The 26,307-nt window shown below is 38.0% G+C and overlaps 2 protein-coding genes across 5 annotated transcripts in view; both read left to right on the top strand.

Annotated features, from left to right (window-relative positions):
• The window catches only part of LGR4 (leucine rich repeat containing G protein-coupled receptor 4), a 106,583-nt gene extending 90,621 nt beyond the window's left edge, over window positions 1–15,962 (top strand). For both annotated transcript variants that reach the window (XM_016920596.4, XM_016920595.4), the window contains 11 exons: window positions 1,097–1,168; window positions 1,352–1,423; window positions 1,725–1,793; window positions 3,295–3,366; window positions 4,841–4,906; window positions 5,690–5,761; window positions 8,027–8,098; window positions 8,397–8,522; window positions 9,674–9,789; window positions 10,374–10,457; window positions 12,919–15,962. In XM_016920596.4, coding sequence (XP_016776085.4) covers window positions 1,097–1,168; window positions 1,352–1,423; window positions 1,725–1,793; window positions 3,295–3,366; window positions 4,841–4,906; window positions 5,690–5,761; window positions 8,027–8,098; window positions 8,397–8,522; window positions 9,674–9,789; window positions 10,374–10,457; window positions 12,919–14,195 — 2,098 coding nt within the window. In that variant the 3' untranslated portion in view covers window positions 14,196–15,962. The remainder of the gene's footprint in view (window positions 1–1,096; window positions 1,169–1,351; window positions 1,424–1,724; window positions 1,794–3,294; window positions 3,367–4,840; window positions 4,907–5,689; window positions 5,762–8,026; window positions 8,099–8,396; window positions 8,523–9,673; window positions 9,790–10,373; window positions 10,458–12,918) is intronic.
• A 2,815-nt stretch (window positions 15,963–18,777) lies between these two features.
• Window positions 18,778–26,307, top strand: part of CCDC34 (coiled-coil domain containing 34) — a 35,363-nt gene continuing 27,833 nt past the window's right edge. For 2 of the 3 annotated variants that reach the window (XM_063783950.1, XM_508337.9), the window contains exons 1-2: window positions 18,778–19,205; window positions 24,494–24,632. In XM_063783950.1, the coding sequence (XP_063640020.1) occupies window positions 18,865–19,205; window positions 24,494–24,632 (480 nt within the window). In that variant the 5' untranslated portion in view covers window positions 18,778–18,864. The remainder of the gene's footprint in view (window positions 19,206–24,493; window positions 24,633–26,307) is intronic. The other variant, XM_063783951.1, reaches the window with a different exon arrangement.

Here is a 26,307-nt window from a genome sequence, read left to right as displayed (position 1 = left end):
CACACAAATAATCATAAAGTTGGATTGTGTTCGATGACAGAGACAATTTTGAGTATAGATTGCTGTATAGGGTTAGATGCTGGTAAAACAAGAAGGCCTGATATACAGCGTCTGCCTTTAAGGAGCTTGTAGTCTTAGTCTTACTGGGGAAACTGATCATGTTAAGACAGACAGCTGTTTCTAGGTAGAAATAAATGCTGAATGAATAGGATAAATAAATCATTCTGGAAGAATACCTAATTGAAGTTTGGAGTTACTGCAGAAAACATCACCAAAAGGAATGAGTTTGACTGGACTTGAAAGAATAAAAATATTTAAACACAGGAATGAGGGAGCATTTTTTTTTTTTTTTTTTTAATTGTTTGTATGTTTTGAGACGGAGTCTCACTCTGTCGCCCAGGCTGGAGTGTCACGGTGCAGTGGCATGATCACAGCTCACTGCAGCCTTGACCTCCCAGGCTCAGGTGATCCTCCCATCTTAGCTTCCTGGGTAGCTGGGACTGCAGGCATGCACCACCATGCCCAGCTAATTTTTAAATTTTTTCTAGAGATAGGGTTTCATCATGTTGCCCATGCTGGTCTCAAACTCCTGGGCTCAAGTGATCCCCTCAGAATGCTGGGATTACAGGCGTGAGCCACTGTGCCCTGCCTGAGGGAACATTTTGGACGTCAGGTTTGTCATGGGTAGAGTTAGTGACTGTATATGGCACAACAGGGACTGTGTGTCATGAGCTAGTTGATGGTTAACATTCTAAGATGCATTGCCAAGAGGCTAAATACAGGCTACAGTGAGAGAGATTTTGAGGTTAGAACACCTGTTTCTCATGGTCTAAAGCTTTTTTTTATGATGAAGCAACAGATAAATGCATATGAGGGATCTGATAGATACCAAACTAAGCAGTGGGTTAAAAAAGAATTAGGTATGATACTGAAAAAGATAAAATAAAATTAAAATTTGAGATTTCCTATGCTTTTGAAAATTTTCATGTAGTCATTATCAGCTGTATTTTATATAATGCTGAACAGCAGTAGATACTTGGGTTTTATTTCGCAAGAGGATAATGCACTTAAAAATACTTTTCTCCTATCTTTCTAGAGGATTTCATAGTAATTCTATTTCTGTTATCCCTGATGGAGCATTTGATGGTAATCCACTCTTAAGAACTATGTAAGTATTTTTGAACGTTTCTTTTAATGTATAATTATGTGAAGCTGTGTCCATACAATGCCAAACACCCTGATAAAGAATGAGAAGTCAGGATTTTAGATATATGTACATTGTGAACATAGATTTAATATTAGAGTGCTTGTGAACATATGAAAATTTTACTTTTTTTGGATATTTTCACAGACATTTGTATGATAATCCTCTGTCTTTTGTGGGGAACTCAGCATTTCACAATTTATCTGATCTTCATTCCCTGTAAGTATGTGAATTTAAAAACAAACCTGGATATTTATACAGTTGTTTTAGTGGAAAACAAGAATTTATTACTGGAACTCCAGAAAACAAAATCTTTAAAATTTTTTTCTCCCTTGGGCAGAATTTATAATTGTTCTTATTTTTGTGAATACTTGGCCAAATTATCATACTTTCAACTACATTCAAGAGATGAAACTAGTTTTATTTTTAGTTATAGTTGCACTGTAATTTTAAACTGTTTAAAACATAAAATATGAAAAAAAAATTTAAAAATTACCTTGTCTTTCTCAATTTCTTAAAGAGTCATTCGTGGTGCAAGCATGGTGCAGCAGTTCCCCAATCTTACAGGAACTGTCCACCTGGAAAGTCTGTAAGTAAGGCCCTTTGAAGAGGGGTTGTATAAAGATAACACTACTGGACTGCTAGCAGGATGCCAGGGTCTTTTAGTGACAGTGATGGGTTTATGTTGATTCCTCCGGTTTCCCTTTGTATATATCATGCATGGAGAAGAATATATTGGGTTTGGGGTCAGTGAGCTTAGGCAGAGTAGAGCCGATTATGTGGATAAGATCTGAAAGGTTCACAGAAAATACAAGGCAGTAACAAAGTGCCAAATTAGAAGCAATGCTTTCAGAATTTAGAAGTGGGGGCATTCAATGTAGACTATCACAGAAGGCTTCACAGAGGAGGTAGAAGGTTTGAATACTGTCAGGTTTCCCAGAGCTGAGTGTTTAATTTAAGGCAGGATTAGTAAAACTGGAAATACCAAAAGTATTCTCAGAGATAGCATATAGATGAGCAAATATAGCTAGAATTGCATGTTTATAATAGAATGGGGATGGTATGGAGAAATCGGAGAATTGTTTGGTATTAGACTTTGAAATGACAAGCTTTGAACGTTGCACATTTGGTTGTGGCAGTTTCCCAGTGAGTGGTCTGTGCATGAGTTTACAGGTGCACTTAAGATCTTGATGACCTCAGCCCTTCAGACAGTCAGTTGGGGCCTGAGGCAGCTAGGGCCTCTAGCCACAGGAGTCTTACTGCAGCGTGCCATTTAAATGTTACAATGGTTACATGTGACAAGATATTTTTTAAAAAAGAACTTGGGAAGCACTGAGGTAAGGAGTTTAAACTTGACTCTTAAGGCAGTTGGAGGTGTTGAGAATGTTTAAGCAGGTAATGTGAGGAGGGTAAGGAGAAAGAGACTAGAGATGGGGAGAACAGTGAGGCGGCTGTGGGAATAGTCTACCTGACCAGATGAACACATTGAATTATGACAGCTCCAGGTCTTTAATCCATCACTGGATTTGCACCAGGACAAATAGCATGGTCTGTCTGAGAGTCCTCCATCCCTCTCTGCCTTACTTCACTCTTTTTCTGAAAGAATAGATGCTAGAAACACAACAGAGGAAGAAATAACAGGAACTGGTGATAGACTACAGAAGGGAGGGGAATAAGAGAACATTTTCGAATGCTGAGCCAGTTTGACTGAAAGAAAAGACAGAAACAAGATTTGGGGGCAGAATGCAAGTTGGTTTCAAAGGTCTTGGGTGTAAGAAGGTGACAACTTGCAATTAACTGTGATCAGACTGTGTGACTGTAGATTAGTGTTTTCCTCCTGGTCCATGTGGGAAATCAAGCCCAGTATCAACATCTAATGTCACAAGTGTTTTTGAGTTACTGTGAAGGTTATATCAGAATTGGGGTTCAGTTCACCTTCTTGCATGTCTAACTTTATGGAATAATTAGGCCATGGGATGTATAGAATCTAGTCCATATGTAAATATGTGAGCACTTATTCTATATGGGAATAAATTTTGCTTACTATCTTGAGTTGAATTATTTCTTACATGAGTAATGTTTTTCCGCAGGACTTTGACAGGTACAAAGATAAGCAGCATACCTAATAATTTGTGTCAAGAACAAAAGATGCTTAGGACTTTGTAAGTTGGATTCTTCTTCCCTTCCCCTCATACTTTTTGTTTATATATTCACACATGTTCAATTTTATTTTAAGGATCTACTTTCATAAGGTGGTTTTGAGGTATAATTACTTCTTAGTTGTTGTAAAGGAGCAGATATTTGAGTCATCTCCAGGGTGGGTAATGTGCATTTGAATTAGGTTTTAGGGTTTTGAATATATCATATACTTGTGACTTTATTTTGAACAAAGTAAAACCAAGATAGGTTCTTTCTTCATTTTTTCTCATCCTGCTCTTTGTCTTTATTCTAGTTTCTCCAGGGGTATCTCTCCTCATAGTCTCCTCCTTTCATCTGCAGCCTAAGCAGAGCCTAACTCTTTATTCAGTCTGGAATGAACTAAAGCTTGTCGCTTTCTAAAAACTTTAGGCTGACCTAGAAACTAAAAGTAAATAAAGGATGTAAAAATGTCTCCAGAATAAACGATTAAGTTATTAAGTTGTTAATAAGTACTCAGTGGCAGGAGATAGTAACAAAATAAATGACTGATTGATTAAGCAAGTAAAGTCACACATCCACTTAACAATAGAAATACATTCTAAGAAATGTGTCATGGGGCAATTTTGTCATTGTGCAAAAATCATAGAGTATGCTTACACAAACCTCGGTGGTTTCTTCTACACACCTGGGCTATATGATATAATCTGTTACTCCTAGCCTACAAACCTGTACAGCATAATACTGTACTGAATACTGTAGGCAATTGTAACATAATAGTAAATATTTGTATATCTAAACATAGAAAAGTTGGAGCAGAAATATGGTATTATACTCTTATGGGACCATATCATTGTATATGGTGTCTGTCATTGACCAAAACTGTTATTTGGGTCATGACTATAATTTAGTGATGTAGTGGTGTATCAAACTTAAACATAATGATCACTGTTGAGGAAAAACTGCAGTGGGACTGAAAGTTAACTAGTTCTGGTGTTTGATGTAATATAACTGTTTTTTAAAATGTTGATAAGCATACCATTTCTCTTAGAGCTTTTCAATAAAAGAACATATAAGTTATTTATGGGATAAACAATATTGAAAAAATACAAATTTTTAAACCGTATAAATACAAATTTAAAAAAAATGTAGCTTTACCACTTAAATTTTATATATTTTGTATATTGTTCTATATTTGCATATTTAATTTTATATATTTATGTTATGTACTTTATATATATACTTTATAGAAATGTATTTTTACATATATTAGTGTCTATGCTCAACAATATATTCTTGAACTTTATCAATCTTAGGCTTATTGTATCACTGAGGTATTTGAGAAGCTGACAAGTCTTAGGAAAAAAGACTTGTTTTTCTTATTCAGGCATATCTCTTTATTACTTATCTTAGCTCTGCTTTCAACGCTTCTGAGTACCACTCTTTTAATATAATACTCTGATAACATAGCATTAATTTGTTAATTTCCATTGTTTTAAGGGACTTGTCTTACAACAATATAAGAGACCTTCCAAGTTTTAATGGTTGCCATGCTCTGGAAGAAATGTGAGTTGGTCTTTGACTTACTCCTTCTGTTGTGGTATATTGTTAGTTTGTTGAGCATTTCGTATTTTTAATAGATGGCTTTAATAGTAAGAAATTAGAAATTCCTGTAATCAGATGTTCCCATAAATAACATGTCAAATTGAACCAGATGTGTTCATGCAACCAGCATGTATTAGGCACTTAGCTATCAGGCATCCCATGAAACGCTATGGGGGGGGAAGTTGGGAGTTGGTGTATATTTAAAAGAAATAGAAGACAAAAACTTGTCCAGCTATTGAGGGAAACCAGACATGAATGCCAGTTCCCATCATGTCCTGTGTTGCACAGCTCTGGTGGAAGCTGGTTGGGAGATGGGAAGGGGGAGGCATTAATTCTCCCATTTGAACTCTATGTAGTCCTGTAACTTTATTCCTACGGTATTTGTCATAGTTGTGTTGTCTTGGTTCCTTTTCTCCCTGCATCATCTTCCTTCTCTTATGCCTGAGTGGGGTTGATGGGGGAATTTAGATAGCATACCAGTTAATTCCCAGTATAATATGGGATGAAATACCAATTAGTCTCTTTCATTTTATAGATGAGAAAAGGGCAATTCTCTTTCAACAAGATCACTGTTACATAAGAATAGTTATTTAAATTTAGAAAAAACTCAACTAAGAAATGTTATAATGTTATTTTTCAAAATAGAAAGTGACTTTTTTTTCTCTATCCCTTTCTCTTTCCTCCTCCTCCTGTTCTCTTCTTTGTCTTTGTCTTCGTCTTCTTTCTTCTTCTTTTTTTATTTAGTTCTTTACAGCGTAATCAGATCTACCAAATAAAGGAAGGCACCTTTCAAGGCCTGATATCTCTAAGGATTCTGTAAGTTTGTCTATGATTATTAAAGACAATAAATTTCTTCCAAACTATGTTAATATGTTGTTATGATTTCCATGTTACTAGATATACTTAAAGATATAATTTTAATTTCAGCCTGAACAACGTGGTGAAACCCCATCTCTACTAAATACAAAAAATTAGCCGGGCATAGTGGTGCATGCCTGTAATCCCAGCTACTCGGGAGGCTGAGGCAGGAGAATCGCTTGAACCCTGGAGGTGGAGATTGCAGTGAGCTGAGATTGTGCCATTGCACTCCAGGCTGAAAAAGAAGAGTGAAACTCCGTCTCAAAAAAAAAAAAAAAAAAAAAAAGATATAATTTGTGTTCAATAAATATTATTTTTAGACTTTACCTAAAATATTATTTTAGACATTGCAAGATTTTTAGACTTGCAACTTTATAAATAATCTTTCAATATTTTTTACTTTAGCTAATTGTACATTGGCAAGTAGAAAAATGTGTAATGTGTATAACTGAAGTGATGTAGCTTGTTTGTTTTCAAGTTATAATAGTGAGGTTTGCCAATTCATTAGGGCAAGGGTAGGCAGACTACAGCCCATGGGCCACATCCAGCCTGCTTCCTGGTTTATCAATTAAGTTTAATTGAACACTGCCAGGCCTTTATTATTAAAGTGCTGTCTAAAGCTGCTCTCACCCCACTATAGCAGAATTGAGTAGTTGCAGCGGAGAGTATATGACCCACAAAGGTGAAAATATTTACTATCTGGCCTTCTACAGAAGAAGTTTGCTGACCCCTGCACTGGAGTATCTATCATGACAAATAGAGTTCATAAGCCACAGAAGCACTTACTTAAAAAATCATTTGTATTTGACTACATATTTGTTCCAGGTACTCTCATAAGCACTTGGGAATATAGAGGTGACTGAGACAAACCTTGCCACTCACTATCTTCCTAGAACTTTAGCACAGAAACATAGTACACTAAATTAATGAACATTTTTCTTTTCTTTTTCTTTTTTTTTTTTTTTTTTTTTTGAGACAGGGTCTCTCACTCTGTCGCTCAGGCTAGAATGCAGTGGTGTAATCACAGCTCACTGCATCCTCCAACGCCTGAGCTCAAACAATCCTCCTGCCTCAACCTCCTGAATAGCTGAGGGACTACAGGTGCACACCACAATCTCCAGCTAATTTTTTTCTTTTTTTTTTTTTTGGTAGAGATGGGGTCTCCCTATGTTGCCCAGGCTTGTCTCAAACTCCTGAGCTCAAGTGATCCACCCACCTTGGCCTCCCAAAGTGTTTGGATTACAGGTGTGAGCTACCTTGCCCAGCACAACATTTTTCTATTATAGAAAAAGTTTGAAAAATTGATAGTGAAATGAAATTACATATATTGAATACAGTTTTTTAGTATATCCCCTTTAAGAAATATGACATGTACTCTACTAGAAACTATTTAATTGGTAGTTGGGTTGCTGGATCATCTCAAGTTGTGGACTAACTTTGTGTAAGCCTGGGCAGTCATAGGGAAGAAGACTGGCTCCTAGTTGCCATCACTTTTAGAAACTGATAAGTGACAATAAGAAGCTGGTCTTTTCGTGATTTGGAACCAAGTGTGTTGAGTTTCCTTGTTATCTAGGAAATATGTCTCAGAATGAATTTACTCAATGTTTAAATTTCCTTTAAGGTTCAGTGTAAGTGTGTTTGTAGATTATTTCTGTTTTATTAATTCTATAATATCAGAATTTCTCAGGGTGTGTTCCTGAATACGGAGCTGGCTGTACTGTTGATGCAATTTTTATTTCGTGCTTAGAAAAAGAAGGGTATCTGCAGCCCTCCTGGAATGCTCTTGTTTGCATATTGATTGTTTGTCTTCTCTCGGGGCCTTATCACTAACCTTTGAGAAGGCAAACAATACGAAGTCTGTTTTTATTTTCAGCTTTTTCAGAAACTGAGCTTTTCCTCACTGAGTTAGCAGTACCAAAGGTTATATCATATCATTTATATTTTTGAATTGGTATCAGAATGATAAAGTGGGAAAATTCACACCTGTTTTGAAACAGATGCCAGCTAGAATTACAGCTGTACAGAGCATATTCCAAGAAATAGATTGTTGTGAAGGAGAGGCATTCAACATAAACATGAAAAAATATTGCTGGCCAAGATTGAAGATCTTTGTTATCTTATCAGCGATATTGTGTTACTACCTCTAATTCTCAAGTATAGTCTAAGTAAGTGGCATTCTGAGTGTTTATTTGAAAGATTAACATGTTACTCTTATAATTGCAGAGATCTGAGTAGAAACCTGATACATGAAATTCACAGTAGAGCTTTTGCCACACTTGGGCCAATAACTAACCTGTAAGTGGATGATTATGCAGTAATGTCATGAAAGTAGTAACTAGTGCTATAGAAACATCTGTTTTAACATTGTCGAATCAAAATATTTTTCTGTTTAGTTATTCCCTTGTATAAATGCTAAGCTGTATTTATAGTAAAAGTCTTCTTAAATGGCAAGATACATACTAGAACTATAATTTTAGCACCCCCACTTGAACTTCATCTTAGGGATCTAATATTTATGATGTTAATACATGTACAGATGTTTTTATGTGATTTATATATTGGGCATTAACTTGAAGTCTCATTCATATTTTAGAGATGTAAGTTTCAATGAATTAACTTCCTTTCCTACGGAAGGCCTGAATGGGCTAAATCAACTGAAACTTGTGGGCAACTTCAAGCTGAAAGAAGCCTTAGCAGCAAAAGACTTTGTTAACCTCAGGTGTGTTTTTGCTTATTTTTCTTTTTTGTTGAAGTTATGGTAGGCTCCAAAATTACAGAGTGTCCTGGTTTTTTGCTCTGGTTCTCAGATTTTCTGATAGGCTATAATTTAAGGGTGTTTTCTACGTCAATCTTTGCAAATTTGGTGAAAAATAGAATATGAACATTATTCCACAGTCTTTAAGAATGTGAACTGGAACCCTTGATGGCCTCAAAGAGATAATACAGCTATTCACCAGAATGGTTTTTTAATACAGTGGACTTTTCATTAGCAATAAGATGGCAGAAACCATGTAAATGTGAACCTGCAGAAAACAATGCTATAATACTTCATGAAGGTTTTAGAGTTATGGGGGACTGCATTAAATATAATAGAGAGTATTGTTATGAGGCCGAGCGTGGTGGCTCGCACCTGTAATCCCAGTACTTTGGGGAAGGCCAAGGTGGGCTGATCAGTTGACACCAGCAGTTCAAGACCAGCCTGGGCAACATGCTGAGACCCTGTCTCTACAAAAAATATAAAAGTTAGCTGGATGTGGTGGCACGTGTCTGTAGTCCCAGCTACTTGGGAGGCTGAAATGGGAGGATCACTTCAGCCTGGGAGTTCTAGGCTGCACTGAGCTGTGATTGCGCCATTACACTATAGCCTGGGTGACAGGGCAAGACCCTGTCTCTAAAAAAAGAGAGAGAATATTATTGTTGGAGAAGAGAATAAATATTTTCATTACATTTATTTAAACCAAGTAAATATATTTAATGGTATAAAGTCACAAATGACCTGGGGCATTAATTTTAAGTGAAACTATCAGTTTCGTATGATAAATTGAGCATAGTTAATACATTTATAAAAGGAGTCATAAGATATTACTTTAAATTACAGTACTGCTGTTAAATTTTAAACAGTTTGATTTACATCCAACTGTTAAGAGAGATCTTATAGAAAGGGAGAAAGTCTCGTTGTCATCTGATACCAGAGCTGTTTTCACAGATGAGGAAACTGAGGCCCAGAGAGGATGAACGACCAGCCTAAAGCATATGACAGATCTTTCTGACTCCTAGGCTGAGGTTTTCAAAGTTTAAAATACTTTTACAAAACAAAACCATATCTGCGGAGTTGCTGTTCAGTGTAGATTTTACAACTTTTTTTTCCAGGTCTTTATCAGTACCATATGCTTATCAGTGCTGTGCATTTTGGGGTTGTGACTCTTATGCAAATTTAAACACAGAAGATAACAGCCTCCAGGACCACGGTGTGGCACAGGAGAAAGGCAAGTGCATGAGTTTTAAAAAATAGAACACTCCTTTAAGGCATTGATTAAAGTTCCTGTTATTATAATTACTTTGTGAATGATCAATAGGAAATCTGTGAGAAAAATGGCATTGTCTGGCCAGGCGTGATGGCTCATGCCTGTAATCTCAGCACTTAGGGAGGCCAAGGCGGGAGGGTCATTTGAGGCTAAGAGTTCGAGACCAGCCTGGGCAACAAAGTGAGACTCTCTCTATATAAAAAATTTTAAAACTAGCTGAGTGTAGTGGCATGTGCCTGTATTCCCCACTACTTGGGAGACTGAGGTGGGAGAATCCTTTGAGCGGAGCCCAGGAGTTCAAGGTTGCAGTGAGCTATGATTGTGCCAATGCATTCCAGACTGGGCAACAGAGCAAGACCTTGTCTCTAAAAAAAACCAAAACCAAAAAAAACAATGGCATTCACTATGCTACCAGCATCTTTAATATGTTATTGAACCTTCTATAAGGAGAACTCACACTTATATACAGAGAAAATTGCAGGAAAATATGGTTCTTTTGAGTTGCATAAGGTTTTAATTAAACATGCTTTGTGTTATATGTTCAGGTACTGCTGATGCAGCAAATGTCACAAGCACTGTTGAAAATGAAGAACATAGTCAAATAATTATCCATTGTACACCTTCAACAGGTATGCCCGGCCTATTTTTTCACAGTTACCCATGTTAAACAAACATTAGGCAAATATATCTAAATGTCCTGGGTATAGATGTGATTTCTGTAATAGGGATGGTACTAGAGGATCCTGTGAGGCCTTCTGATTTGTGCTTTGTGTACCAACCAGCAGCTTAGGAATTTTTTGCAGAATCTCAGGCCCAGACCTACTGAATCAGAATCTGCATGTTAACAAGCTCCCTCAGGTGAAGGTTGTACACATTAGAATTTCAGAGGCACTTTCTTAATGCTCCTTTAACTCTGGGACTAATTCTGTAAGTTAGTAGTCTATGAAGATTGTATGTGTGTGCTTAATGTAGCCTTGCCTTTCCTTATTTCCCCTCATTTACTTCATTGAACTTTGTAGTCTTGGGAAAGTTATTAAACTGATACCACATATTTGGTCATGATTGTCATAGTCTGCCTAATCTACTAGAGAAGATGTATTTATAATTTTACTGTAAAAGGAAGGCTTAAATATTTTAGTCAAATTGTGTGCTACAAAGTAGATTCCTTTGTTGGTATAATATCACAGGATAATCTGGACATTAATTTTATGACTCGGAATTGTAAGTATTATGGATTCACTAGTGATTGCTGCTGAATTGTGAGCTTCTTAAGGGGCTGCGTATATATTTTATGAATACTTTCTTTTGTAGAGAATAAGCTCTAAGTTACTAGATAAGTGAATGCAATTGGCAAGAATCATCTAAGTGTATAATTTATTTTATTGTGTGTTAGTGTCTATATTAATTTTTAAAGGTTGGGGTACAGCTTGCTTACTTGTCTCACTGGAGTTCATGTGCCAGAGAATGTACGTAAAGAATTGATGATCCAGTGAGAAGGGAACAGGTTTATTAAAGGAGGGGCTGGACTTCAACATGCAGCGTTTCCATTTCTTCCACCCCAAATGTAAACTTGGAGATTGGCCAGGAGGAAAGCTGGTCTGAGCTCATCTCCTTGGGCTGCCATGGGGATGAAATGCAGGCCTGCCTCCCCCTACTCAGTTGTAGTAACACACAGACACCGATGTGCTTGCTGCAGAAGCAGGAAGTGGAGGAGAGCTGGGATCCTTCTGTTAGCACCAGAGGAGGCAGCAGGCTTCCAAAGACAGGGATGGTGGAGGCTGCTTCCCAGGCTTTTTTGGAAAAGTAACCTTTCTCACCCATAAAAGGGTTCTCAAAAGGTGTCCTATTCTCTCAGGTAGATGAGCTACCCCTCCTTCCATGAAGGATGAGTTTAGATAACAGAGATAAAGGTGATAACGAGCTTTCTCTTAGCACTTCCTGAAGGGGGAATAGAAAGGAAATTTAAAATAAGAGTTTCTTGGGTTATTTGGAGGTCTGATAAATGGTGCAGAACTGGCTTTTGAGGTCTGTGAATATCTTAACAATTTAAAACATTTTATTGGATATGTCATTTTCATGACAGTTCATAAAACATGTTTTTTAGACAGTTGTAATACATAGTTTTCTTGTGTTTCATAGTCAAAATCTTGTTTTTCTTTTCTAATTTTTCAGTAAAACAGTAGTAATTTGTATCATAACTAGCATGTCAAAGTCAGTTACTGGAACATAGAGTTCAGCGACTGAATGAGTTCTTGCAATGCTAGTTTGTATTATGTAGGATTTTATTGTACATAGCTTTGTATGAATAGTTAACATCACCGAGGTGTAGTCCTAGCTATATTATCTTACTGAATGGCCTTTGTCAGTTTCTTTGAAATATCAGTTTCTCTGGATGAAAAATGGGGATAATTATACTGTCTTAACCTGCTTCATCAGGTTGCTTTTGAAAGTCATAAGAAAATATATAAAAAATATGTGTAGATACATACATATACATACATGATTATAAAGTATATTGGGGCTAGAAAGGAAGAAGAAAAGGGAGCTAATATTTATTGAAGTCTAACTATATACCCAGCATCCTGCTTAGTTCCTTATGTGTATAATTTTACTTAAGCTGCACAACTGTATGAAACAGGCATTATTATTCACAAGTGAGAAAATGAATACAGGTTAAAATTTATACAATTTTAAGTTGCTTTCTTAAGGTAAGAATAGCAAGTTATGAACCATCTCATTCCAGACCCTCAGTCATCAAATACCTCTTATGCCCTAGATATTGTGCTATGTAAATTAGCTTAGATACAAGAAAAAATGAAAAATTTCATCTAAATATCACTCTTTATCAAATATTTAATAAAAGAAATATTTATAGCCTTATCAAATATTTAATAAAATAAAGTCAGTTTATTTTTAAAATAGCCTGGTCCATGACCAAAATATCTTAGAACTAGTAATCAGTTCAGTTTTGTTCAAGTAGAGAGCAGATTTAATTAGTCTATATCATTAGTTTTTCTATCAAGCCATATCTTCTAAATTGTTTTCTAAGTTATCTTTTATTTCTCTCTCTCTCTCTGTGTTTTGTTTTAGGTGCTTTTAAGCCCTGTGAATATTTACTGGGAAGCTGGATGATTCGTCTTACTGTGTGGTTCATTTTCTTGGTTGCATTATTTTTCAACCTGCTTGTTATTTTAACAACATTTGCATCTTGTACATCACTGCCTTCGTCCAAATTGTTTATAGGCTTGATTTCTGTGTCTAATTTATTCATGGGAATCTATACTGGCATCCTAACTTTTCTTGATGCTGTGTCCTGGGGCAGATTTGCTGAATTTGGCATTTGGTGGGAAACTGGCAGTGGCTGCAAAGTAGCTGGGTTTCTTGCAGTTTTCTCCTCAGAAAGTGCCATATTTTTATTAATGCTAGCAACTGTCGAAAGAAGCTTATCTGCAAAAGATATAATGAAAAATGGGAAGAGCAATCATCTCAAACAGTTCCGGGTTGCTGCCCTTTTGGCTTTCCTAGGTGCTACAGTAGCAGGCTGTTTTCCCCTTTTCCATAGAGGGGAATATTCTGCATCACCCCTTTGTTTGCCATTTCCTACAGGTGAAACGCCATCATTAGGATTCACTGTAACGTTAGTGCTATTAAACTCACTAGCATTTTTATTAATGGCCATTATCTACACTAAGCTATACTGCAACTTGGAAAAAGAGGACCTCTCAGAAAACTCACAATCTAGCATGATTAAGCATGTCGCTTGGCTAATCTTCACCAATTGCATCTTTTTCTGCCCTGTGGCGTTTTTTTCATTTGCACCATTGATCACTGCAATCTCTATCAGCCCCGAAATAATGAAGTCTGTTACTCTGATATTTTTTCCATTGCCTGCTTGCCTGAATCCAGTCCTGTATGTTTTCTTCAACCCAAAGTTTAAAGAAGACTGGAAGTTACTGAAGCGACGTGTTACCAAGAAAAGTGGATCAGTTTCAGTTTCCATCAGTAGCCAAGGTGGTTGTCTGGAACAGGATTTCTACTACGACTGTGGCATGTACTCACATTTGCAGGGCAACCTGACTGTTTGCGACTGCTGCGAATCGTTTCTTTTAACAAAGCCAGTATCATGCAAACACTTGATAAAATCACACAGCTGTCCTGCATTGGCAGTGGCTTCTTGCCAAAGACCGGAGGGCTACTGGTCCGACTGTGGCACACAGTCGGCCCACTCTGATTATGCAGATGAAGAAGATTCCTTTGTCTCAGACAGTTCTGACCAGGTGCAGGCCTGTGGACGAGCCTGCTTCTACCAGAGTAGGGGATTCCCTTTGGTGCGCTATGCTTACAATCTACCAAGAGTTAAAGACTGAACTACTGTGTGTGTAACCGTTTCCCCTGTCAACCAAAATCAGTGTTTATAGAGTGAACCCTATTCTGATCTTTCATCTGGGAAGCACTTCTGTAATCACTGCCTGGTGTCACTTAGAAGAAGGAGAGGTGGCAGTTTATTTCTCAAACCAGTCATTTTCAAAGAACAGGTGCCTAAATTATAAATTGGTGAAAAATGCAATGTCCAAGCAATGTATGGTCTGTTTGAAACAAATATATGACTTGAAAAGGATCTTAGGTGTAGTATAGCAATATAATGTTAGTTTTTTCTGATCCATAAGAAGCAAATTTATACCTATTTGTGTATTAAGCACAAGATAAAGAACAGCTGTTAATATTTTTTAAAAATCTATTTTAAAATGTGATTTTCTATAACTGAAGAAAATATCTTGCTAATTTTACCTAATGTTTCATCCTTAATCTCAGGACAACTTACTGCAGGGCCAAAAAAGGGACTGTCCCAGCTAGAACTGTGAGAGTATACATAGGCATTACTTTATTATGTTTTCACTTGCCATCCTTGACATAAGAGAACTATAAATTTTGTTTAAGCAATTTATAAATCTAAAAACTGAAGATGTTTTTAAAACAATATTAACAGCTGTTAGGTTAAAAAAATAGCTGGACATTTGTTTTCAGTCATTATACATTGCTTTGGTCCAATCAGTAATTTTTTCTTAAGTGTTTTGTGATTACACTACTAGAAAAAAAGTAAAAGGCTAATTGCTGTGTGGGTTTAGTCGATTTGGCTAAACTACTAACTAATGTGGGGGTTTAATAGTATCTGAGGGATTTGGTGGCTTCATGTAATGTTCTCATTAATGAATACTTCCTAATATCATTGGCTCTACTAATATTTTCCAATTTGCTGGGATGTCACCTAGCAATAGTTTGGATTATATAGAAAGTAAACTGTGGTCAATACTTGCATTTAATTAGACAAAACGGGGAGTAATTATGACACGAAGTACTTATGTTTATTTCTTAGTGAGCTGGATTATCTTGAACCTGTGCTATTAAATGGAAACTTCCATACATCTTCCCCATACTATTTTTTATAAAAGAGCCTATTCAATAGCTCAGAGGTTGAACTCTGGTTAAACAAGATAATGTTATTAATAAAAATAGAAGAAGAAAGAATAAAGCTTAGTCCTGTGTCTTTAAGAATTAAAAATTTTACTTGATTCCCATCTGTGGGCTTTAGACCTATTACTGGGTGGAGTCTTAAAGTTATAATTGTTCAATATGTTTTTTGAACAGTGTGCTAAATCAATAGCAAACCCACTGCCATATTAGTTATTCTGAATATACTAAAAAAATCCAGCTAGATTGCAGTTTAATAATTAAACTGTACATACTGTGCATATAATGAATTTTTATCTTATGTAAATTATTTTTAGAACACAAGTTGGGAAATGTGGCTTCTGTTCATTTCGTTTAATTAAAGCTACCTCCTAAACTATAGTGGCTGCCAGTAGCAGACTGTTAAATTGTGGTTTATATACTTTTTGCATTGTAAATAGTCTTTGTTGTACATTGTCAGTGTAATAAAAACAGAATCTTTGTATATCAAAATCATGTAGTTTGTATAAAATGTGGGAAGGATTTATTTACAGTGTGTTGTAATTTTGTAAGGCCAACTATTTACAAGTTTTAAAAATTGCTATCATGTATATTTACACATCTGATAAATATTAAATCATAACTTGGTAAGAAACTCCTAATTAAAAGGTTTTTTCCAAAATTCAGGTTATTGAAAATTTTTCATTTTATTCATTTAAAAACTAGAATAACAGATATATAAAATGTGTTAATCTTTGTGCTATATGGTATGAAATACAATATTGTACTCAGTGTTTTGAATTATTAAAGTTTCTAGAAAGCAATCTATTTTGCCTTAATTTAAAACTAGGTATATTAATGAATTTAGTTTTAAAGTAAGCAAATTAAATATTTGTAAGTGGACAGTATTAGAAGAAATGTTGGAAGTAACCATTAGAAAACACTATTTTGATATTTATTTGTAAACATATAAGAACATTTTGCTGAAACTTAGAAATAAGGTTTTATCCTAAGTCTGAACTATACTCATGGAAAACAGATTATGAAATTTCAGAAAAACCATTGATTCAATCTTTATCTAAAAAGCAAATGATTAAAAAATCTGTATGATATTAAATGTAGTCAGTTGCCCAGATGCTTAGAAATACTTCAGTATTTACAATCATTAAGTCCTCATTTTACAGATGAGAAAACAAAAGGCTTAATGAAATTTAAGTGAATCCCTGAGTCACAGCAAATTTGACCCCAAACCAGAACCCAATGCCTCTTCATTTGGGACATAATTTTGTGTGTGTGTTTGTTTTAAATTTCATATATGCTTGAAATTTCCATAACAAAAAGTAGAGTAGTATAATTATCCCACCTCCCTACCCTTCACCCCATACCTGTCACTGCTTTGACAATTATCTGCAGCATGTAGTGAACCTTGTTTCATCTTCATCCTATTCACTAACCCCCTCCAATCCCTCTGCCCCTTGCATTATTTTGAAGCAAATTTAAGACATTATATTGTTTCATCTGTAAATACTAATGTCTAGGGATAAATTTTTAAAGTTGCATAATATATGCCACAGGGCTAACTGGTGATGGAATTATTTACGCAAAAGTCACTCTTATATAAGTTTCCAGAGCCAGCAAAACATAATTACCTCAAATATACCATGGCCAAAGTACTAATTGTATGAAAAGATGTCACTAAGTCAATACCCTAAAACTTAAAGGGAGAGACACTCTTTTATACATTTGTACATTTATATATAATTCTACCCATCTCGATTATGGCTTCTCAGCTCCAGTAATGAAAAGGCACTGTAAGAAATGAGACCGCTGGACTTAATTATGTTCAAACACCAGCACCAGCACCATCTGACTCTGCCTCATACCCTTGGGGGGGTCCAGTATTGCTAGTGCATAATGTCACAGTTGGTCATAATGATGACCCTGGCGCATCAAGAAAAGGGTATACTTTGTTTAGGAAAACATTTTAAGGGGACAAAGAAGTATATGACATTTAGATTCCCATGCGTAGAGGTTAAAGTGAAAAAGTTCTGAAGTTTACACAACTTTTCATTGTATCTTTCTGATTCTGAGCTTAGAAACCTTGAGAATTAATGAGATAATGTGACCCTGTGAGGTAAATTTTTCCCCCATTTTCAGAGGAGTGTTAGGAATGGAAAACCTATCAAGTACCAAGAAAACCACTGATTCCAGGTCCCTTTCATACTAGTGTTTTTCCCACTACAGTTATGTTTGGTTATATCTATTGGAAAACAGCTTCTCAAGCTTACCTCTTTATGAGGCCCTAAGGCAGCTCAGTGCCTTTCGATGTTACTGATTCTAGAGATGTTCTGATAAAAGGTTTTTAAATGCCAATATTGAATAACTAGGGTCGAGAACGAAAACTCCATTAGGTCAGTTTTATTCCTTGATCAACTTTATTACTCATTTGGAGTGCTCCAATTTTCTTTCATTTTGTTTTCACCGAAATTTTAAAGAAAATATTCAATTTAAATAGATTTAACCATGTCATATTTTACTAATTATAGCTCTGCCTTCTGAATTGTCTTTGGTTGCTATTACTTCTACCATAGCTAATTCTCCTGTGTTAAATTTTGCAGATCTAGATTTCATCAAAGTTTTTGTATCACTCTGGTCACTAAAAAGTTTTGTGTGATGTGTTAGCCATGGTCAATTTTCGTTTATGGTATTTCTACCGGTAATATACATTATGAACTGGACAAAAGCCCTATTTATTTACAAATGTACAGTTTTGTCAGCATGAATAAAGCATCCACCTCTCCTTTACTGCCTTTATCACCATTCCCGACAGTGCCCCTAAGATCCCACATAAAATGCATATCAGCATATTTACTGAGATCATTTTTCACGACAACAGGATGAGGAACTTAAGGGCGAGACTTTTAATCATCTATCCCTTGTGCTTTACGCAGACCCTACAATACACTAGAGGCTGCAAAGAGGTCAAAAATTCACATGTGTAGACAAATTAGGTCCCTTAAGATGCCAGGCAAACGAAGTGCTACCAAAACACGCAATGACTGTCCTAAAAGTGCGTTCTGGGATACACCTGTAAACTTGGATCAAGTTCCCTCCCCTCTCCTCAAAATATATCGACTTGTGCTGAAAGAAATCACGACCGATGCTCACAATTCTGACCTCGTAATTATATAGGGGGTGGTTTTGGTTTCTGCGTCTTTCCCTGATTCAGTGGCAGGTAACATATTTCATGTACAAAATGAACTGCAACACCACGGCAAACAAGGGACAGGCCCTCAAAGTTGTCGGTAGGGAGCCAGGACCCCGCCAGTGGCGTGGGGAGACACCGTACTAAACAAGCTTGCAAACAGCAGGCACCTTCCTGCCACTGAGGAGGAAGGGCTGGCTAAGGGAGGCCGGGGCGGAGGAAGCCAAGCTCTGCAGGCCCTGACAAACTCCTCCCGGCCTCCAAGCGTCGCCATGGCAACGCGGGGTCTGTGCCGGCCGGGATTGGCCGGCCTGGCGCGCGCAGGGCCCGCTGGGAAAGCGCGTCCCCGCCGCGGCTCCGCCAGTTTGAACTTGGCGGGCCTGATGTGGGCGGCGGGGCGCTGGGGGCCTACTTTTCCCTCTTCCTACGCCGGTTTCTCTGCTGACTGCAGACCCAGGTCTCGGCCCTCCTCGGGCTCCTTCTCAGTCCCTATGACGGGCGCACGTGGGCAGGGGCTGGAGGTGGTGCGCTCGCCGTCGCCGCCGCTGCCGCTGAGCTGCAGCAATTCCACCAGGTCGCTGTTGTCTCCCCTTGGCCACCAGAGCTTCCAGTTTGACGAGGACGACGGTGACGGGGAGGATGAGGAAGACGTGGATGAAGATGCCCATGATTCAGAGGCCAAAGTGGCAAGCCTGAGAGGAATGGAGTTACAGGGGTGCGCCAGGTAAACCCGAGGCCGCCCGGCCGATTCAGCCCTTTTCAAGATTCCTTAGACTCTCTTAAGTACCCACTTCTAACATCCTCCTGCCCTCCGCCCCAAAGGCAGAGCAGGCACTTGCAGACTGAGGTGCCGTGGGTTTTTTTTGCACATAAAGAGCCCTGTGCAAATTCTTGCAAATGACCATAGATTTCCTATGGCTCTTAATCCTTTTTTCCTGAGATATTATGATTGCTGCAGTCTCACTTCCCAGAAAAATGCACATAGTCTCAAACACACAAAACTGCTACCATTTCAGGCGTTCTATGAATCCTCAAAAGCCAGATTGTGCACTGCAGAACTCTTATCCCAAACCTGAACACCAGAACGTGGTTTACTGCACCTTAGTAGTACCTGTGGTTGGTTATTCTGAAAACATACTGATTGCTAGTGAAGTAGGTTGTAGTAAACAGGTCACTTTTTATAACATAAAGTGCTGAAGCACAGAGATTAGCAATGTCAACCTCAGCATGTGGAGACGTGGTTAGATAGGATCTGAGCATGCACAGAGGAATGGATGTCATTGTATCAATGTTAGGACCAATGGGGTTATTAAAACTGTCTTAATTTGTTTATTTCTACTGTTACTCACTCAGCAAACATTGTGTGCCACATATTAGTCTACGTACTGGGGACCGTAAACAAGATACTGGTCTCTACTCTCATGAATTGAAGCCTAAATCAATCCATTTATTTTACAGATAATAAAACCATGGCTCAGAATGCAAAAAGTGACTCAAAGGCATGCACCTAGTTATTAGCAGACCTGGGTCTACTACGAAGATAGACAGATCATGTTCTCTTTCCTAAACTGCATGCGTAGTATTCGGTATATAGAAGTAGGAGCAAAGGGCCTATCCCTGAAGGAATATTTCTGAGACAGGCCCAGTAATGCAGGTCTATTCTGGGATAGACTCATTACGTTTTCTTCGGAAATCATTTACAAGTTTATGATTGTCAAGCTGTGTAAGGCACAGTACAGGAGCTCTAAGAAATACAGGCGAGAGAACTCATGCTTTATGTGTAAATAGCAAGATACCCCCTTCAGTACAGGGTGTTCATATCCAGCATGAGTGAATGGAATATGGAACCCATATGAAGTAACCCGTATACATGGTTACAGGAGTGAATTAGTTACGGATGAGAAGTAAAAGTAAGTACATTGGTGGGAATGGAGATCAGAAAGAGTAACCAAGCAAGCCACTCATCCAGGCTGGTTGTAGCAACAAGAAACAGGCCTCCTCTGATCAACCTGATAGTAAAATTTAATGGTAGAGTTAGGATTTCAGTAAATTGTTTTCATCTGGGCCTTTGTAGGTATTCTTCAGGACTGAGTTGGTCTCAAAGGTATTTAAAGTAAATTTGAAGGCTTTAGGAAATACTTTCTGAGCATAATCAACTGGACTAAGCAATCTGGACACAAGTTAGTGACCTGCGGAATAAATGACCATCGGAACTATAGCTCAGCTACTGAAACCTTGCATTAGTTTCCAAGAGCCAAAGCCCTGACTAAGTGGAGCCTGCCAGGGGAGGAGGTGAACGTATGTACGTCTCACTTATCCAAAGCCAGAATGAGCTGGTAGCACCACAGGGCTAAGGCTGCCTTCCTTATCACATTTCAGTCCCTATGAATCAAAGGAGTAGCTGGGACGTGGGTTTGAAAAGTGAATGCTGAAGTTGTCAAGCATTGTGTGTGGCAAATATCAGATGCTTATTAGGTGCTCAATAAACGTTTGCTGACTGCATGTCCATTTCCCTCTTCCTAAAGAACAGATACATGCAGTGATTATTGTCAAATGCTTCAGAAACTTAGCACTTCCTTTCAGGAAAGGTAGATTTTTAGAAAATTTCCTCATTCTTCCTCTCCATTGGTCCTAACATTCTTTGATACAATGACATCCATTCCTCTGTGCATGCTCAGATCCTATCTAACCATGTCTCCACATGCTGAGGTTGACATTGCTAATCTCTGTGCTTCAGCACTTTGTGTTATAAAAAGTGACCTGTTTACTACAACCTACTTCACTAGCAATCAGTATGTTTTCAGAATAACCAACCTTAGGTACTACTAAGGTGCAGTAAACCACGTTCTGGTGTTCAGGTTTGGGATAAGAGTTCTGGAGTCCACAATCTGGCTTTTGAGGTCAAACTGCTGACCTCTCTTTGGTGCCCTGGACAGCTTGGGGGTGACAGGATGAAGAGAGCAGGCAACCTGAGTCAGCCTTTTCATTGTTCTGGGTTTTGAGTATTCTGTGTGAAGCAGAGAGCAACCTAGAGCTGTGTGGGATTTTATGCCTTTTCTCCATGCCTCACCTATCATATTGATCTGACTGGCAAAATGAATCGGGTAAGGCTTCTTTGAGCTAGGCTCAGGCATCAGCTGCACATAATGGATATTACCTCAAGGTATTTTTGGTATAAATAGTGCCATGTTTAGAGGATGCATTGACCTTCAAGGGTATTGGTCAGAACTGAGATTAAGCTCAAAGTTAGCTTCAGACAAGATAATGAGAAGCGTTTTCCTGGAATATTTTATAATGTGCTCTGGGCCTGCTGTTTATTCAGCTTTATTCTGGTTTTTCTACCACTATCCATTAGGAAAACCATGCTGTAATAAATATCTTGTTCACAAATGGCCACTTGTCAAGCCTTTCTTGATTATAAGTAGAGCTGTAGTGTGTGCGCCACACATTTTGAACACATTTGTTATAAATATTAAGGAAGGAAATTTAATATTCAAAGTGTCATTTCTTAAAAGAAAAGCCCACTGATCTGATTGTCTTTCAACGACTGTTTCCTAGGACCCTACTATATTCTAGACCCTAAGCCAGGCTCTTGAAATAAAAAAATGAGTTGAGATATATTTTCTTTAAGGAACTCATGGCCTGTGGCAGAGATGAGCAAGTGACAGGAAGCCCAAGAGTTGTGGCTCCAGGCAGTGCTGGAGTTGAATTTTGAAGGAACAGTAGGAGTTCGTCATAAATGACTTACTAAGTACTTACTGAGTGCCTGGAACTATATTAAGTGCTTTAGCATGGATAGTTTCATGCAATTCTGCCTGTATGGTAGCCAGCCACAACTGTCATCTCCATTTTATAGACAAGAAAACAGAAGCTTAAAGAAGTTTTTTTAAAAATGTACATAGCTTAGCTGGGCGTAGTGGCGGGCGTCTGTAATCTCAGCTACTCGGGAGGCTGAGGCAGGAGAATGGTGTGAACCAGGGAGGCGGAGCTTGCAGTGAGCGGAGATCGCGCCACTGCACTCCAGCCTAGACGACAGAGGGAGACACCGTCTCAAAAAAAAGAAAAGAAAAAAGAAAAAAATGTACATAGCTAGGAAGAAGCAGATAGGATTTCACCCCAGGCTGTTTTACGCCCAAATCTAAGCTCTTAATCTGACTTTATGCGGAGGTGGAAGAAAGGAATTTCAGATTTAGGTGAAAGTTACAGGGCATGGGGCGTGGCACATTCATCAACCTGCAGGGGTTCCTAGTGAGTGAAATGTAGAGTCTGGATCAGCTGTTGGTGAAAGAAGAGGCTGGAAGATAGGCAAAGGGCTGATTCATGGGTGTCAGGCTAAGGAGTTTGGATTTTATCCTGTGGGTAAAGATGCCATTGAAGAACTTTAAGATGAGGAGTGACATGATAGAAAGATAACATTTGAGGGATGAATCTGGCAAGAGGTGTGGATAATGGTTTGAAAGGGAGAAAGGGAGGCCAGTTTTGTCCAGATGGTGGTTGTAAGGTTGGAGGAAACAAGAATGGCTTTCAAAAATGGAAAGAGGAATTAACATGACTAGGTGATCATGTGGGTATGGGAGGTGGTGGCGGGGGGCGGTCCACATGTTGACAAGGAGCAGGTGGAGTCAAAGAGCTAGGGCTTCTGGCTTGAGTAACTGGCTGGAGGGTGATAACATTCACTGACGTAGGATTGTAAGAGGAGTATACTTTCTTGGTGGGAAGGGTGGTGGGTGGATGGTAGAGGATGATTAGATTTGTTTTCAACTGATTGATATTTAAGTTGAGTTATGTATCACATGGTTGGAAATAAGGATCTGGAACTCAAGATGACGGTCTGGCCTGGAATTACTGATATAGACATCATCAGCATGTAGTGGTAGTTGAAACTACACTACAGTGGGGGCAGATGGGTTCCTTCTGCAAGACTGGGAAGGAAAGACGCATATAAGAAATAACACATCAACAGTGTCTCTTTCCCACTAGAATGCAAATTTCATAAGGGCATGAATGAATGAAGAAATAATAGTAGCAGAAAATAATGAGTAAGCTGAATCTATGAAGTAGAAAAGTTGTGCAAAGCAGTGGGTGAAGCAATTGGTGGCTATAAGCAGGAATGTGAAAGAGACAAAGAACTGAGTCTGTAATAAACTAGTCTTTAGAGCTACCTTATGTCCTGAACAACCTTGCTTTCTATGGCTGCTGATTGTTAAGCTTTTTCTCAGTTTCATGAGGCTTGTGTATCTGGCCAAGACCCTGTGTTCTTTATTTATGTATATACTTATTTCCCTGCCCCTCTTCTCTTTACCCTGAGTTGTTATTTTTCCTTACCCTCAGAAGAGACAGACTGACAGAGGTGCATGGTGGAGATGGAGACTATGGTAGGAGGTAACCAGACTAGAGAGTCATACACACCCTGTCTAAGGATTGGCAAAAGGGTGTCAACAAAAATGTTAAAGAATGTTTTGTGGCTTCTTATTTCAAAACAATTTCAAACTTATAAAAAAGGTGAAATAATATAAAGAACTTTCATTTACCCTTCACCCACAGTCCCTAATTGTTAACATGTTTGCTCTATTATTCTCTTTGTGTGCACTACATAATCTTTTTTTCCTGAACTACTTAAGGGCGGGAAAGGGAAGAGTCTGCTTCAGTATCTGATTAGGATTATATGTTGTAATGAGTAATTAGTTATCCAGGTAAGATTTTTAGAAATAAAAAAGTGTTGGCATTGAGGCAAATGTATAGGGTGTGGGTTATCCCAATGGGATTTTAAATAACGTGGTTTTAGAAGGTGAAGGAATTCAAAGGCACTTTGATAGGTAAACTAATTCAAATATTAGAATTTCTTTTCATGATTTTTTAAATGTATACTTATGTATAATTCCTGTATATTTGTAAAAATCACAATATTGAAAATACACTATTAAGTTTTGCTTTTACTGTACAGTTAAGTGATTTGGACTAGGAAGCAAAAGAGGTTCTTGTACAAGTACTATAGTAGCCTCTCTTTTGTAGCACTCAGGTTGAATCAGAAAATAACCAAGAAGAACAGAAACAGGTGCGCTTACCAGAAAGCCGCCTGACACCATGGGAGGTGTGGTTTATTGGCAAAGAAAAAGAAGAACGTGACCGGCTGCAACTGAAAGCTCTAGAGGTAAAACTAGACAGTGTTCTTTTTATTTAATCTGTGAGCTCACAAAGTAGAGCTGCAGTTGTAAATTAAAATGTTAATGTTATTATTCCTGAAAACAAAGTCTTTGCATTTATGTTAGTTTACTATATCAAATTTAATAACTAATAAGTTATAATAATAGAAATATGTTCATTGTTAGAGCATTTGGAAAATACAGCTAAGCATAATTAAGAAAATTAAAATCTCTTCTAATTTCACTGTCTGAAGATAATCATTGTTAGTATTATGACATAGCTTTCCAGATTTTCTTCTATGTAAATTATTTTGAAATACGTACAAATGTATGTATAAGTTGTATGTCTACATACACTGGAGCATCAACATATGTACATTTAACTAAAGTAAATTCAACTGTATACACTCGGCAAAATTTTTAACTTTACTGAAACAAAATAGAGGCAAGAATCTACCTGCCCCCCCACCACCCCCAACCCCACCCCACCCCACCGTGTGTCACTCAGTGAGCATGTGCCCTCTGTGCTGGGCGGTGGGAAACTGCTTGCTAGTCTTTCAGGGTGTTTCAGTTTCTCTGTGCCTCCCTCACTTATGGACATTTCCATGCGTGAGTCTCTTTTGAACTTTTACTATATGAACTCAAAAAATAAATAGTTTTAGATGCATTTTCACATCTCTTCTTTAATGAGAATATTCACATATTTTTTGAACTCTTACTGTTTCAGAACATGGCAACCAAATAGATTTGGATAATTTGGCATCCCCTAAACCCACTATCTAGACTATCTGAATTCTTCCTATCCAAACACTGAAGCCAGATAGATTTGAATGATGAGGGACACTTCTTCTTTTTAATGAAACAGGATAAAACTCTTTTTCTCTATCATTAAACATTTTTATAACATTTAAAAATGGCTGGCCGGGCGCGGTGGCTCACGCCTGTAATCCCAGTACTTTGGGAGGCCGAGGCGGGCGGATCACGAGGTCAGGAGATCGAGACCATCCTGGCTAACACGGTGAAACCCCGTCTCTACTAAAAATAGAAAAAATTAGCCGGGCGTGGTGGCGGGCGCCTGTAGTCCCAGCTACTCGGGAGGCTGAGGCAGGAGAATGGTGTGAACCCAGGAGGCGGAGCTTGCAGTGAGCTGAGATCGGGCCACTGCACTCCAGCCTGGGCGAAAGAGCAAGACTCCGTCTCAAAAAAAAAAAAAAAAAAAAAAAAATGGCTGTCTAATATTATTTAAATATATTTAAAATGTATTACATATTTGTTAAAATATAGTTATCTGGTTCACTCTTGTTGGATGTTTCAGTCTATTAGTAACTGTTGCTAAAAAAAAAAATCCTGGGAATTGGCCGGGCATGGCGGCTCACACCTGTAATGCCAGCACTTTGGGAGGCCGAGGCAGGTGGATCACCTGAGGTTGGGAGTTTGAGACCAGCCTGACCAACATGGAGAGACCGTCTGTACTAAAAATACAAAATTATCTGGGCGTGGTGGTGCATGCCTGTAATCCCAGCTACTCAGGAGGCTGAGGCAGGAGAACCACTTGAACCAAGGAGGCGGAGGTTGTGGTGAGCCGAGATCACACCATTGTACTCCAGCCTGGCCAACAAGAGCAAAACTCTGTCTAAAAAAAAAAAAAAAAAAAAAAATCCTGGGAACAAAAGCTTCATGATC

This window comes from Pan troglodytes, chromosome 9 (genome assembly GCF_028858775.2).
Source record: "Pan troglodytes isolate AG18354 chromosome 9, NHGRI_mPanTro3-v2.0_pri, whole genome shotgun sequence".
NCBI lineage: Eukaryota > Metazoa > Chordata > Mammalia > Primates > Hominidae > Pan > Pan troglodytes.
The sequence above is the reverse complement of the archived record's forward strand: the minus strand, read 5'-3'. Positions and strand labels throughout refer to the sequence as shown.